At 43.1% G+C, this 15665-nt stretch overlaps 1 protein-coding gene across 3 annotated transcripts in view; it reads right to left on the minus strand.

The window, feature by feature from the left end:
* Positions 1–15665, minus strand: part of TRAPPC10 (trafficking protein particle complex subunit 10) — an 87629-nt gene that overhangs the window by 20626 nt on the left and 51338 nt on the right. For all 3 annotated transcript variants that reach the window (XM_063107655.1, XM_063107645.1, XM_063107636.1), the window contains 4 exons: positions 6160–6306; positions 5400–5514; positions 4421–4497; positions 3516–3607 (listed from right to left, as the gene is read on the minus strand). In XM_063107655.1, coding sequence (XP_062963725.1) covers positions 3516–3607; positions 4421–4497; positions 5400–5514; positions 6160–6306 — 431 coding nt within the window. The remainder of the gene's footprint in view (positions 1–3515; positions 3608–4420; positions 4498–5399; positions 5515–6159; positions 6307–15665) is intronic.

The following is a 15665-nucleotide window of genomic DNA, read 5'->3' on the forward strand; positions in this document are numbered from 1 at the left end:
AAAATACAGTATAACAACTATTTACATAGCATTTACATTGTATTAGGTATTATAAGTAACCTAAATAATTATAAGAGACGTTTTAAAGTATAGGGGAGGATTTGGGTAGGTTATATGCAAAACCAGGCCATCATATACAGGTGTATCTCGGAGATATTTTGGGTTTTGTTCCAGACCATCACAACAAAGAAAATACCACAAAACGGTAAGCCACTTGAGTTTTCTAGTTTCTTAGTGAATGTAAAAGTTACATTTACACTATACTGTAGTCTATTAAGTGTGCAAAAGCATTATGTCTAAAAAGAAGTACACCTTAATTTAAAAATAATTTATTACTAATGTTGATCTGAGTCTCCAGCGAGTTGTAATCTTTTTTCTGGTGGAGGGTCTTGCCTTGATGTTGGTGGCTGCTGACAGAACAGGGTGGTGGCTGCTGAAGGTTGGGGTGGCTATGGCAATTCCTTAAGATAACAACTGAGTCTTCCACTCATGGAAGGTTTCTCTGTAGCATGTGATGCTGTTTGACAGCATTTTACCCACAGTAGAACTTCTTTCAAAACTGGAGCCAATCCTCTCAAACCCTGCTGCTTTATGAACTAGGTTTATGTAATAATCTAATCCTTTGCTGTCATTTCGACCATGTTCACAGCATCTTCACCAGGAATAGAACCCATCTCAAGATTCCACTTTCTCTGCTCCCCCATAAGAAGCGACTCCTCATCTGTTCAAGTTTCACCATGAGATGGCAGCAATTCAGTCTCATCTTCAGGCTCCACTTCCAATTCTAGTTCTCTTGCTGTTTCCACCACATCTGCAGTGACTTCCTCCACTAAAGTCTGGAACCCCTCAAAGTCACCGATGAGAGTTGGAATCAACTTTTTCCAATATCCTGTCAATGTTGATATTTTGACCTCCTCCCATGAATCATGCATGTCCTTAATGGCAGAGAGAATGGTAAATCTTTCTAGAAGGCTTTCAATTTGTTTTACCAGATCCATCAGAGGAATCATCTACGGCAGCTATGGCCTGACAACATGTATTTCTTAAATAAATAATAAGACCTGAAAGTTGAATTTACTCTTTGATCAATGGGCTGCAGAATGGATGTTGTGTTAGCAGGCATGGAAACAACATTAATCTCCTTGTACATCTCCATCAGAGCTCTTGGGTGACCAGGTGCATTGTCAATGAGCAGTAATATTTTGAAATGAATATTTTTCTCTGAGCAGTAGTTCTCAATAGTGGGCTTAAAATATTCACTAAACTGTGCTGTAAAAAGATGTGCTGTCAACCAGCCTTTGTTGCTCCATTTGTAGAACACAGGCAGAGTAGAGGTAGCATTATTTTTTAGGGCTCTAAGAATTTCAGAATGGTAAGTGGGCACTGGCTTCAATTTAAAGTCACCAGCTGCATTAGCCCCTAACAAGAGTCAGCCTGTCCTTTGAAGCCTGAAGCCAGCATTGACTTTTCCTCTCTAGCTATGAAAGTCCTACATGGCATCTTCTTCCAGTATAAGGCTGTTTCGTCTACATTTAAAGATCCATTGTTTAATGTAGCCACCTTCATCAATGACCTTCTGGATAACCTTGAGCAGCTTCTACATCAGCACTTGCTGCTTCTTGCACGTTATGTTATGGAGACGGCTTTCTTTCTTAAACTTCAAGAACCAAAGCTAGAATCTTCAACTTTTCTTCTGCGGCTTCCTCACCTCTCTCAGCCTTCAAAAAACTCAAGAGAGTTATTAGGGCCTTGCTCTGGATTAGGTTTTAAATTAAGGAAATACTGTGGCTGGTTTGATCTTCCATCTAGACAAATAAAGCTTTCTCCATGTCAGCAGTAAGGCCATTTCACTTTCTCATCACTCGCGTGTTTACTGGAACAGCACTTTTAATTTCCTTCAAGATCTCTTCTTTGTGTTCACAGCTTGGCTAACTTGTGCAAGAGGCTTAGCTTTCGGCCTATCTCGCCTTTTCAACATGCCTTCCTCGCTAAGCTTCATCATTTCTAGCTTTTGATTTGAAGTGAGAGACCTAAGAATATTCCTTTCACTTGAATACTCAGAGGCCACTGTAGGGTTATTAACTGGCCTAATTTCAATACTGTTGGGTTTCAGGCAATATGAAAGCCTGAGGAGAGGGAGAGAGACTAGGAACTGCTGGTTGGTGGAGCAGTCCAAACACACAACATTTATCAATTAAGTTTGCTGTTTTATATGCACAGGTTCATGGTGCCCCAAAACAATTACAATAGTAACATCAAAGATCACTGATCACAGATCACCATGACAGATATAACAATAATGGAAAAGTTTGAAATATTGTGAGAATTACCAAAATGTGACACAGAGACACAAAATGGGCACATGCTGTTGGAAAAATGGCATTGACAGACTTGCTCGATTCAAGGGTTACAATAAGACTTCAATCTGTAGAAAACATAGTATCTGCCACATGCAGTGAAGCAAGTGCAGTAAAGCAAGGTGCGCCTATGTCAGGGCCTGAGCGTGCGAGTGCTCAGTATCTGCAGGGCCTGGACCATCCACCTGTACAAGGGCCTGAGCGTGCAAGTGCTCAGTATCTGCAGGGCCTGAATCATCCACCTGTACAAGGGCCTGTGTGTGCAAGTGCTCAGTATCTGCAGGGCCTGGACCATCCACTTGTACAAAGGCCTGTGTGTGCGAATACTCAGTATCTGCAGAGCTTGGACCAGCCACCTGTACAAGGGCCTGAGCGTGCAAGCGCTCGAAATCTGCAGGACTGGGGCCATCCACTGCAGACACCAAGGGACAACTGCATAGAGGTCAAGAATTTTTTTTTTGAGAAAAAAATTCCTCATAAACAAACACCTTTTCTATTATAATTTATATCTCTTCTCAGTTCTTTGAAACGGCAAACACGCTGCCAGCCTGGATTTCTTCTCTTCATTAGAATGATTTTATCACACATGCTAGAAATATGCTAAGTTTCGAGTCTTTTGTCTGGAATTAAACTCCAAAGCTGGAGCTGGAATGGAAATATTCCCAGTATTTGTACACGCCTTCTTTCAGTCATTCCCAGGTCATCTGTCTTTCATGTATCTAATGCACACAGTTACTATACATCGCTGGAGTTGAGGCTTTCAATCTTAAGAAATATGTGATATAAACTAGACAAATGCTAATACAACAAAATATCTAAGAAACAACATCCCAATTTATTTGCCACTGGAATGTAGATTCTTAAATAATTCCTCATAATTCTTTTTAAATAGTTATAATGTTTTATAAATATAAATAAGTAAATTTGATTAAATAAAAGAACCTCAAAGGCCAATAACAGTTCCTAAGGATAACAAGCTGAAAACCTTTCCACTTGGTTTTCAGAATAAATTGAAAACAAAATGATGATTGGTTGAGAGATTCTACATTTTTCAAACTACAAATTTATGTACATTTTATATTAACTCCATATATAACAAGTCTTCTCTTACTGTATGTATAATGTTTACATTCCAAAGAAAAGTTCAAGATCAATTACATGTAAAACTCTGCCAGATCTTTTCCAACAAACTTAGCAGATCGAATCCTCCCAATACTTGTGTACATTTCAATGGTAGCATGGGACAAATCCTGTGGAAAAGTAAAAAAAAAAAAAAAAAAAAAGCATAATTATGTACTTGAACTTTTAATGGCAGACAAATATTACATTTATTTATCCAAAGCTGAAGCAAAAGACATCATTATTAATGTAAATTATTTTTTACTTTGCATCTATTTTTGTGTTGAGTTTTCCTGTAATATGTAATCTATACGAAGTCAATAACTTGTATATAAATTATGAAGCACAGTAATAAAAGAAATACCCACAAATTCATCCAACATAAAATATTTAACTTTTCAAAGTACTTTCTGAATGTGGGTAACATTTTTGATAATTTCCCCACCTGTTTGTGTAACAGGGACAAACCATTACAGGCTACTTTCAAATGCTCTCGAATTAACTGTGAGCCAGGAACGAAGCTAATCCACCAAGCTCCTACCTATACTACTTTCTGAAATGTCTCTAATTTAAACCTTTTAAAATCAAGCATGATGGCTCTGCCCAAGTCGAAACTATTCCGTTTTACAAAGAAAAGTATTCACTATCCTTTCTTACAGTATCTATTCCATCGAATGAAAAAACCCATTTTGAACAAAATTGTAAGTATTCAAAGATGCTTTCATGCCTAATTATGGCACTATGTGTACTAATAAACATTTGATGAATAACAATTTTTCCATGTTTTGTCCACAACCCCCTAGGATAGCAAGAAACTAAAAAGGCCAGCAAGAAAGAGGTCCCCAATAGCAGCTCGTTCCCAATTCAAAAGGTCACATAATAGAGCAAAATGTTGTAGGGCTGATTTGCTCCATGGATAGACTAGAAACATCTGTAATACTTACTAAGTAGTGCTTTTCAAAAGCTTCCACTGATGATAAAGCTTCTTTGAGTTTCTTGTAAGGACTCTGAGCTGTGTTGGCTTAAACAAAAAGAGAGGAGAGTCCTTACTCATCTTCATTACGTACAGTCGTATGAGTTTACATTGGCCTCTATACACTGTAGGCAGATGACCTCATCTGCCTTGCATGGAAATCACAAAGACAGCCATGCCAGATGAAACTACTTTATCACGAAATAGTCTAAACCTTCATGCAATACTTTACTCTGGTCTTTAAGACTGGAATTTTACAAAGTACATATTACAAATACTCCAGTGAATTAAATTACTTCCAAAGTGATCTGACATGGTCTCAAGTTGAACCAGTGCCACATAAACATTATACATTTTTGCTTAAGAATTTATTCAGTTTAGTAGGAGTGCTTTCCAGTTCATTAGGTATTCTTTACTATACTTTAACAACAGTTTTGCTAAATCATACTCTTGTATGAGGGGTCTTCAAAAAGTTCATGGAAAGATTTGTATCATCTTTTCATTCCATTTTTCTGTGAACTTTCTGAAATACCCCCAGATCTGTACCTCAAACAATCAGTAATGATCCTTTCAAAGTGCTTTATTTTCCAAGAGTAATTTACTAATTAAAAATATTTGGCCATATGATTAGAAATAGATCACCTGATATTCAGAGGGTGACTGGTGCAGGTCCACTTTACACGGACTATAAAAAGTTATGATCAGCTCATTTAAGCCTAGGAGAAACTTAGATACATTTTTCCAAATCCTAATTTCTTAAACTATTCTAATATTTCATTATGCTATTAAAAGGTAAAATTTTTTATGTATTATTACAGTAAGCTAATAACAGGTATAATTTCCCAAATGGTAATTGTATTCCTAGAACTTGGGTTAAATGTGCCAAGTTATGAATGACACTCTCAATTATTTTCCTCCATGCCCCTCACATAGGTATAGCCAAACAGTACCTGTTTCAGGTCTCTCAGCTCCCAAACCTGCCAAAAGATCAACTGTCCTATTGAGATCTTCTGAGTTAGGTCCTTTTTCTGACACAAGTCCACACAGATAGCCCAAGGACTTTAGCTGGTGAGATAAACCCACAATTTCAATTAATTTGCCATAAGAGTCAGCAGAGAATTCATGAATTTAAATACAAAAATTCAAATCCAGCTAGATTTAGCTTCCTTATCCAAATGATTCACATCTGGATATAAAAACATATCTTACTGGGATCATTTCAAAGCACGCAACAGTCCCCAGTGTGGCTCTGAAATGAGTGATCCTCTGCTTCCTCCACTTGCCACCTGCATCCTCCCCAGGCTTCCAAGGTCCGTACCCCACCTACACCTGAGCTGACCTGGCAGCCCACCCAGCTGCAGGCGCTAGCACCAAGCGTCAGTCCCGTGCTCAGAAGCTACTCTGTGCTTCATGAAACATTTCACATTTCATCCTTCTCTGTACCCTCCCCCCCCAACCCCCCCTCGCCAATTCCTGGCGTACAGACACTTTTTCAGTTGCTATCTGCTAAAGATATTGGAACATAAAAGAAAAACAAAAAATTGGTGGTAAGTAGCAGGAAACCCTGACTTTCATGGCTGTATCTAGACACATTCTAAGAGCCACCATGCTCGGATCTAAATAAGCAACACTTCTCTGAACAGCTGACTTCCTCCACCACACAGGCTCAGCCTGCAGAGAGAATGTGCAGCCCACACTCAGGGCAGTCACCTTTTCTGTGGCATAGCTCCATAATCCCACAGTGTGAGCAATGTTTGAGTCTATCTGCGCCCGGTCACAGCAACCTTCTATCCTCTGCAGCACCTCCAAACAGCTCAGAAACACCCAGCAGTCCAGAGCGCCGGGTGGGACGGAGACCTGTGGGGGCACAAGTGCAGGTGCGTGAGGAAGCTGAGGAGAGTTCCAGCTTGAGTGTGCAAACTTGCAGCCCCTCAACAGCCACCCAAGCTGTGATCTGCAAAGCTACACGAAAGAAAAACGGGCAAGAACAGAAATTACCTAAGTCCAGGAAGCCAAGAGGAGTGATCTACATCTAAACATATTACTGGGTCTTATGTACTTGATATGCTAATGAATGACTTAGCTGGGATATGGCTTTCAATTACACGCTTTGAACGTCTTATTAAGAAAAAGGAGCCTACAAAATGGCCAACTATCATAACCTACGCTGAATGTGAGCACAGGCCAAACTTGGGTGTGAAAGGGGGGAGGGGAACTAAGACCTGAGACACCTGCTTGGTTACATTTAAGAAAGAACACATGTTCAACAGCAGAAATGAACACTGAGTAGATTTTAGATGATATTTAGGAATTACAGTTAATTTTTTTACATGTGAAACAGGCAGTGTGATTATGTTTGTAAAAAAGAGCTTCTTGTTGCTTACACACTGAAATATTTACAGATAAAATATGATGTCTAGAATTGCTTGAAAAACAATCCAGGGGAAGTGGACAGGGATCATGTGCAGATGAAACAAGAGATGGGCCACGAGCTGGCAACTGCAGTAGCTGGTGATGGATATTCCTCATATTATCCTCTCTACTTTTATACTTGAGCCTTTCCATTTAAAACACAAAAAAGAAATGTTATATTATCAGAAATACAAAAGCTTCTACTGTATATGATTGATTCTAAAATGCATTGTTTTCCACATTTTAGCATATTTGAAATTAGGAATGCATCTCCAAATCAATGACATCTGACACTTGTAAAAATTGGCAATGTTAACTTTTTTCTTGGTGCGGCTAATCTCATGATATATCTTACAAATGGTATCTTAGTTTTGGTGAAATATGTTAAAAATAAGAACTTAAGAGGTAATTCTGTATCAGCTGACAAGTGAAAAGCTGCATAGTGCTAATGAAACTGACTTGCATAAGGACTCCTTCAAAACACCCTGAGCACAAATAAAAGTAACGGATCTAGAACCAACTAGAAAGAACCAAAGAGTGTCATTAATGTGCCTATAAAACCTAAATTGCTTAATTTTTGAAAGATGAGATACTATTTAAATCCTTTTGGGAAAAAAATCAGCATAGAAAAAAAACTACATGATCAAAAGCTACTTTCTCACCCAAACAACAGACCACACCTGAGGGGCGACACAGAAGAGTTAGGAAGCAGAACATAGCTTTGAGACCTGGCAAGTGTGTCCCTCCCAAGGACGGCGGTGTCCTTAGCCATCAAACTGGAGCAGGCTTGGAGTGGGCTGACCCCCCATGCAGCCCTCCTGGTTCCCAGGTGCCAGGTAATCTGGGGTGCTTTTCACCCCACCGAACACTGCCACCAGTTCTGAGACCTTCTGTAACACACCTCCTCCTGGGCACACACTGTTGACAAAGACTGGTGGTGCAGAGCAGGGTTATACACAGCGTTTTAGGTTCATAGTCGGCTGACTGAGAACAACCCAGAGAGGGAAAGGAGAGCTGGAGGTGTCAGACCAGAGGGGCTGGAGCACAGGAGTAAACACAGCAGGGGACAAGGCACCAGTGTGCAAATCAGGGCACCGAGGAGCACTGGGGCCGTGCCCTAGAACCAGAACCAGCAGGATGTAAGAGCAGCAGAGAACCCAAGAGCAACAGAACAGATGGCAAAGAGGCATAAATAGCAGAATCCAGAAAGATATACCCAAAACATGATTAGCACTATTATTTTGTGGCAAGATTAAAGAACAGATGTTTTCTTGGTATATTTGTTTTCTGAAAGAGCAATTACCACTTTGGTAAGTTTGAACAACAGTATTTAAAAAGTAGCAGCATCAGGTGGCAGCAGCTTTTCTAGGGGTAAAAGCCACAAAATCTCGTGGCAGCCACTGGGCATTGCTGAAGGCTCCACCCCCGGGCTAGAGGAGGCGGGAAGCAGCAGGCAGGCCCTGCGTGCTCACACAAATGTGCAGCAAAGAACAGACATGGGGTTTTATTTTAGTACTTGTAACCCCAAGGCTGCCCCCAAGTCCTGCCCGCTGTCCCTCAGCCAGCCCCTCTTGGGAAGCTGCCATGCGAGGCGCCCACTGGGTACTGTTCTGGTCTCTCCAGCAAGTTCTCCTCAGGACTATGCGTTCTATGTGTTCTAATGACCCGTTTCCAGAGACCACTGCAGCTTCCTGCATTTCCTGTCACACACCACTGCGAACTTAAGATTTGTTGAAAAAAAAAGACACGCACGTTAACTTGGTGTGTCACATGATGTCTGCGACTCCTTCAGCAGTGTCACCTCATGTTGCTTTCATCTTCTTCATCACTACTTACCGCGTGCCCCTCTCAGCTCCCAACCAAAGCCCAACCAAGCATCCCGAGGGGCCGGACACCCTGTTTCTTCTCTGCACACTCCACAAGGCCTGACTGAGGGGCTCGCTGGGAGCCAGACCTTCAGCAGCAGGTCATCTAAGACTGTCAGAAATGCTGATGAAACAAATTTATTTAAAATAGAATTGTAGTGATACGTTTTCCATTGCTTTTAGAAAATAAGTTACAAAATACTACAGTGAAGTATGCAAGGGGCACAAATCCTAAATTTACAGCTCAATGAATTTCTACATATGTAAATACCACTCAAGAGAGAAAATATTTCCATTGTCCTAGAAGGTTGTCTCTCACACCCCTTTGCCCGGTCAAGACCCATTTCAAAGAGATAACCCCTATTTTGACGTCTATCATCATTGATTACTTTGCCTGATCTCATAACTTCACAGAAATGAAGTGACACAATATGTCCTCTTTTGTATATATGCTTCTTTTGTTCAACATAATGTCATTAAGATTCCTCTTTGTTGAGTCTGAGAGTAGCTTGTTCTTTTTTACTGCTGTATATTACACTTGTCAATGAAAATGCCACAATTTATTTACCTATTCCAGTTAAGTGTGTGTCTAGGATGTTTCCAGTATTCAGCTCCTCTGGATAAAGCTACTTGCAATGCCACCCCCACCTCAAAGGGGGGCCTTCTCAGACTCAGAAGACTCCCCTAGCCCTTCAAGCACAGTCTACTCAGAACACGGCAGCCTCTGGTGGTCCCCTTCCAGAGGAATCCCTGTAGCAGAGACTCTAGAGCTCATGTGCGATGAGGAGGTGGCACCAGGCAGTATAGGAGCCATCCCAACTCAGAAAGTCCATGGCCCCGGAGCCGCTACCTCCTCTAACAGCTGCTCAAGCACAGCTAGGAAGCCATAGAGCCACTACCCACAGGGCCCAGAGCACAGCCTTACCACCAGGTATCTGCATCACACAATCCACTAGTCAAGTTTTTATCATAAACTGTGGTGCCTAGCAACATGGCTACACCAACTTTCTCTAGGCTTCTATGAACAATTCCCATACTTGTCCTTCAGCTGGACTCATTCTTCTTGGTTATAAACCTAGGGACGAAATTGCTAGGTTACTGGGTAGCCATGTGTTAGTAGACCCTCCCAGAGTCTTCCAAAGTGGTTGTGCAAATTTCCACAGCCATCACCAGGTGTGAGTTCCAGTTTTTCTATATCCTTACCAACTCTTGAAATCACGGGTCCTTTTTTAAATTCTATTTTATCCATCAGGATGGAGCTTGAGAACAAAAAAGCCCCACAAGCTTGGGACAGAGTGAGTCCTCTGTCGCCATGGTTTCAAACCCTGCAAATGAGCTTCAGCCCTCAGTCCTGAAAGGCAGATGACACGGGACACATGAGGACCAAGTATCCGGCATGGTCTCCCCCAGGACCTACACCTCCACAGGCAGTGTTGGCCCACATCCCTCTCAGAACCCCATGCTGCCCCAACCCAACGGAGACCAAGCCCTTGCCCCGTCTGAGAGCTGTGCCTGGCTGCAGAGCTTGCAGCTCTGTCGTTTCACGGTGGAAGTGGGTGGCGGTCTCACCATCTCTTGATAATTCACATTTCCCTAATGAGAAATGACGCTAAGCACCTCCATATATTTCTTGGCCATTTGGATATCGTCTTTTGTGAATAACAGACTTTTCAACTAATTTCTTAATATATATTCTTTAATTTTCTCAAAGCCCCTTCTCCTCTCCTGATTGCTGTATTATTAGTAATGGCAAGAGCCAATTTACCATTTTCCAAGCCTAAAATTAAAGGCAGTCTTCTCATTCTTTCTTTTTTTCCTTCTCATTCTTTCTTTTGATAAGCCTACCTTTTGAATACAATCCACGTACCAAAAAGTACCTGAATCCTAAGCAAATCCCTGAAGTGCCCCCGTGGATGGAGAACCAGATGGCAGCAGCCCTTGGGGGCTCCCTGCCAGTCGCCGGCCGAATCGCTGGCCAGACAGCTTACAGCAGACTGGTTTTGCTTAATTTTGAGCTTTATACAAGGAACCAAAAAGAATGTATTCCTTTGTGCCTGACTTCTTTAGCTCAACTTTCTGTCGTGAGACTCATCCACTAGAACGCCTTCATTTTCACTGCTGTATGCTACTCCACCCACGAACGCAGCAGAATAACACCAGCCCTCATATGTGAGGGACATCTGGGCTCTTCCAGGTCCTGGCTATGATGACTCATGCTGCCACAAGCACTCCTGTACTTGCCTTCTAGTGCAGGTGTGTACATATCGCTGTATGTACTAGGGACGAAGCTGCTGGGTCCTGGGGCATATGCATGTCCTGCTCTATCAGATATCAGATATAACTGCTACTTTCTGAAGCAGTTGCACCAGTTCACACCATCATCAGGGAGTGAGCTCCCATTTCTCCACCTCTCACTAACACACGTCAAGCCCCTCCATTTCAGCCATTCTGGTGGGACTGTCCTGGTAGCTCACTGCGGTTTTGGTGTGCCTTTTACTGTGTTTAATGAGATCGATCACCTTTTCGTATGCTTGCTGGCCATTTAGATATCCTCTTTTGCCTCTTTATCTATTGGTTTGTCAGTCTTTTTAAACTGATTTATAGTAGTTCTTCATGTATTCTTGATAAGAGTCCTTTCTTGACTACATATAGTGCAAATATTCTTCCATTCTGTGGCTTGCCTTTTTACTCAGTTAATGGTATCTTTTGATGAAGAGAAGTTCTAATTTTTTGTAGTCCAATGTATTCCTCTCTTCCTTTATGGTTAGTGCCTTTTACGTCCTATTTAAGAAATATTTGCCAACCTTATGTTCATGAAGATATTCTCCCAAGTTATATTCTGAGCTTTCTTGTTTAGATCAAACTCCACGTGGAATTAATTATGTTTATGGTATGAGATCAAGATTTGCTTTTACATATTGATATCCAGTGGACTCGGCACCATTTATTCACTGAACAAATTTTTCTTGAATCCGCTTACTTAAAATCTACCACACTGCCTTACAGTTCAGAACTTCACCCTTTTCCCCTGGATTAAGGCGCAAGTTTCTAAGCTCTTCTTGCCTCCGTCCCACTCTGCACTTCTCTCTGCCCGCAGCCCCAACCAGCCCCAACACCTCTCATGGTGTGTGGGCTACAACCCATCAATGTCTCCCTAGTAGCCACAGAACACCACACAACCTTCCTCATCTTCCTAATCTGCCTTCCAACATCTCTGTAGCCTCGTCTCCAAGCCCTGCCTCACCCCTGAAGTTCTAGCAGGACTGAGTTCCTTCGCAGTTCCTTAAGTAAGGCCATTTCCTCAGCCTGCAGTGTGCTCTCCTGCTTGCCACCACCCTCCACATCCACCTGGTAAGCTCCTACTCATGCTACTTATTCATTAAAATGCAAGCTCCAAGGGCAGGGATTCTGTTTTGCTCTTGCTGAAAATACAGTGCCTACAACAACACCTGGCACAGAAAAGATGCTCAGTGAATATCAGTTGAATGAATATATCTTTCAAAACCAAGCTCACACAAGACCTCCTCCAGAAACCTTCCCCAGCACACATCAGGTGCTCGGTCAGTGTTTACAGAGCTGACCTGGAGTGCCAGGCAGAGCTGCCTTTGCCTCCTGCACCTGGACACACTTCTTCCACCACCCGGCTTCAGAACCAGTGTTGGCTCAGGGCACTCGACTGCAGGATTGGTGCAGAAGGTGGGGCTGTCTCCTTTCCATTTGTGTTCCCTCTCCCCCAGCCCCATGTTTGCCATGGTGCCTGGCAGGTAAGCAAATGTTCCTTGCATGATTCTTGACAGCTCCCTCCCTCCTCTTCTCTCTTCCAGGGAGCCATTGACTCTCATGATTCTTCTTCAGCAACATCTCTCACCCCAGGATCTTCTTCTTTTTCCATTCCTGCCCAGATCAGGTCCTCATGGCTCAGGGTCACACATGACCTCCACCTCCTCCTGAGGAGCCCAGCACAGTGCCTGGGGATCAGTGATTCCTCAATAAATACCATTTAAATTCTCTCACATAAACCTCTGCCTTTGTCCTCTGACAGGCCTAAACCTCAGAATACCAATGTCAGCCAGCCAGATTTGACTGCAAACCTTATCTTTTGTCTCTGGTTTAATCTAAAAGTTGCCACACCCAGCCTCTGTTCACAAACTGGCCAGCTAACGATGAGGTCCTGGCCATCTCACCCACTAGACAGGGTGGCTCTTCGAAGATCACAAGGAGTGCTGGACATGTTTGGCCCACACTGCCTGTTGTATAACCAGAACTTGCGCTGCTAAAAACTAAAACAGTCTTGACACATTTCAAAACAAAATAAAAGAAGTTCGCTTAGGCAATCATCCTGACATATACATAATGGTCTTCTAGAAAACATCTCATTTATCAATTTTGCAAAGATTAAAATATATACACATCACACTTTTTTCTCACCAGAGGTGCAGGAAAACAGGTACTGCTGGTGTTATTGGAAATGGAAGGCAAAGTGACAATGTATATTAAAAGCTTTAAAAACGTGCATCCTTGACCTAGCAATTGTACTGGTATGAACTTACACACAAAGATGTGTGCACAAGGACACACACTGCTGCAGCTACAAAGAGCTCTGAACAATGCAAATGCTCACAGCAGGACCAAGTACAGAACTGCACCTCGTCTGTATATAAAGAGGCTATTGACCAAAAACGGAGCATTTTACTGCTAGAAAAAGCAATCACATTTTCTTCTATGTATTTGATTGTATTTTCCAAATTTATGTAGAAAATATATTCAACTTTTGTTAAATGGAGGGAAAATAAATTGTTGTAGAAAAAAAAGAAATACTCTCTGATGGAGTATTTTGAACTCATACAGAACTGGTTAACTTTACACATATTACCCCTTCACCCCAATAGCTATCTGCGCAGGATCCGTACAATCTCCAATTCTACACACTTTTGAGCAGAGGGGTTGGCCTCAGGCTACTAAGTGGCACCCCTGGGGTGGAGGCCCCACTAGGAGGTGCAGAATGTGCATCGAAGTGCATGACTGAGGCGGGGCTTGCTTCCATCACCTCTGGCCACTCCATTGCCTCCTATTCTCCAACTAGATATGCCAAGTCAACTGATGAACCAGCCAGGAAGTTACCAGACTTCTGGTAAAACCAGGATGTTTTACAAACCACAAAAGCAAACACACAGAGCATCTTCCACTAAAACAAGCTAACCATTAAAAATACACAAAACAGTTGTGCAGAAGGTTTTGTGCTTACACAGACTTTGTGTTTGTACTACCAAACACAAGCTTAACCTAAACAGCAGCACAAAGCCACGCAGCCTGCAGGCTGCCTGAGCCTGGCCTGCGCTCAGAACCCAAAGTGACACACCAGCCTCCGGCCTTGACACGAATGGAGACAACCCATCGAAAGCTAGCAGACAGTGAAATGGGCCTCTTTTTAGAAGTGGAATCAAATGTACTGAAAAATTAAATAATTTTGAGTCTTTCCATAAAAATTGAAAAGAAATTCTAAGAATAAATTTTTCAAACTAATTGCTAACTACAAAACTAATTTAAGATATAACAACCTCCCTCTAAAAACAAAACAAAAAACAACAAAAACCACCTGTGAAATCTTATTGCAGATGAGGAAGTCAAGGGCGATCTCATGCTGGAAGCATCGCAGGCTGTGGGTTGCCTGCGTGGGCCCTCAGTGCTCCGACTGTGCTCTGGGCAGACACCGTCTGCTCTCATACTGGGACCCAGCTCCTCTGAAGGGCTGCGTGCCAGGCACTGCGCATGTGGTATTTGGTGGGTCCTCACAACCCCGAAGATAGCCGGTGTCCTGTCTCCACCTCACGGGTAAGAAAAACAAAGCACTTTTTAAGGGGAAAGTAAGTGACTCCAAGCCCCACTGCAAGTGGCTGATGACTAAGCAGGATCTGAACAGCGACAGTCCAGGTGCAGGGTCCAGCCCAGCCTCTGCTCAACCATCTTCCTCCAACCCGACTCTCACAAAGGCGGCTAGTAACTAGACTAGAATAGAACTACCTGTACAATGAGAAAGGCGCCTCTGCAATGAAGGACAAGTCACCTGTGCAGCAGGAAGTGCTGGGTATGAACTGCGGTGCCAATCCAGCATGGAGCCTGTGGTGCTTGGAGGATTAAGGGGCTTCAGCAGAGAGTGGTCACCGCTCCGGCCCTGGGAACCTAACAGGTACAGCACATGCCAGGGTACACGAGGGACAGTGCACCCAGTAGCATCAGCAGGAGCAACACAGGAAACGGGAGGGGGGTCATCAGAAGGACAGAGATTGAGAGCACTGACAGCATGTGGCCAGGAATGCAGCGCTCGGCGGTGGAAGGGACATGGCAGAACCAGAAAACAAGAGCAATAAGTATGACTAAAAGCAGGAGAAGATCAGGATGACGATTACAATTTTCATTCAGAAAGGAAAAAGGCCACTACAATAAGAAGTGCTACAAACAATACAGAGCATGGAAAATGCCCTCAGCAGACTCCTCACGCCACAGCATGAGAACCTGGGGTAACCCGTGCATGCCACGGAGCTCCACATGCGCCGAGACACAACCCAGAAACCCAGGAGACCAACCCGTCAACCGCACGCTTCTCTTGCCAGCCCAGCAGGGAGTAACGCACCCATGTCTATTTCCTGCCACTATGGCCAGAGCATTCCAGAATCCAGGGGACGAGCTAGGAAGGCTGGAAGAAGCTCCTCCACACAGGGAGAGCTGACAAGGGCAGGGAGTGCACTGCTCTGCAGTAAACGAGCGGGAAACCACGCAGGTACTTTGCACGGCCCAACTGCACTGTCTGCAAATGCCCGAATGGGAAAGGACCCTCGGTGGGACAAAGACACCAGTGCGCAATGCCACTGGAGGAAGTGGAATCTTCATTCCCACTTAAGGCTGGATGCTCTGGCTGTCCCCTCCGATCCACTTTCCACA

The sequence above is a fragment of the Cynocephalus volans genome, chromosome 1, assembly GCF_027409185.1.
Source record: "Cynocephalus volans isolate mCynVol1 chromosome 1, mCynVol1.pri, whole genome shotgun sequence".
Taxonomy (NCBI): Eukaryota; Metazoa; Chordata; class Mammalia; order Dermoptera; family Cynocephalidae; genus Cynocephalus; species Cynocephalus volans.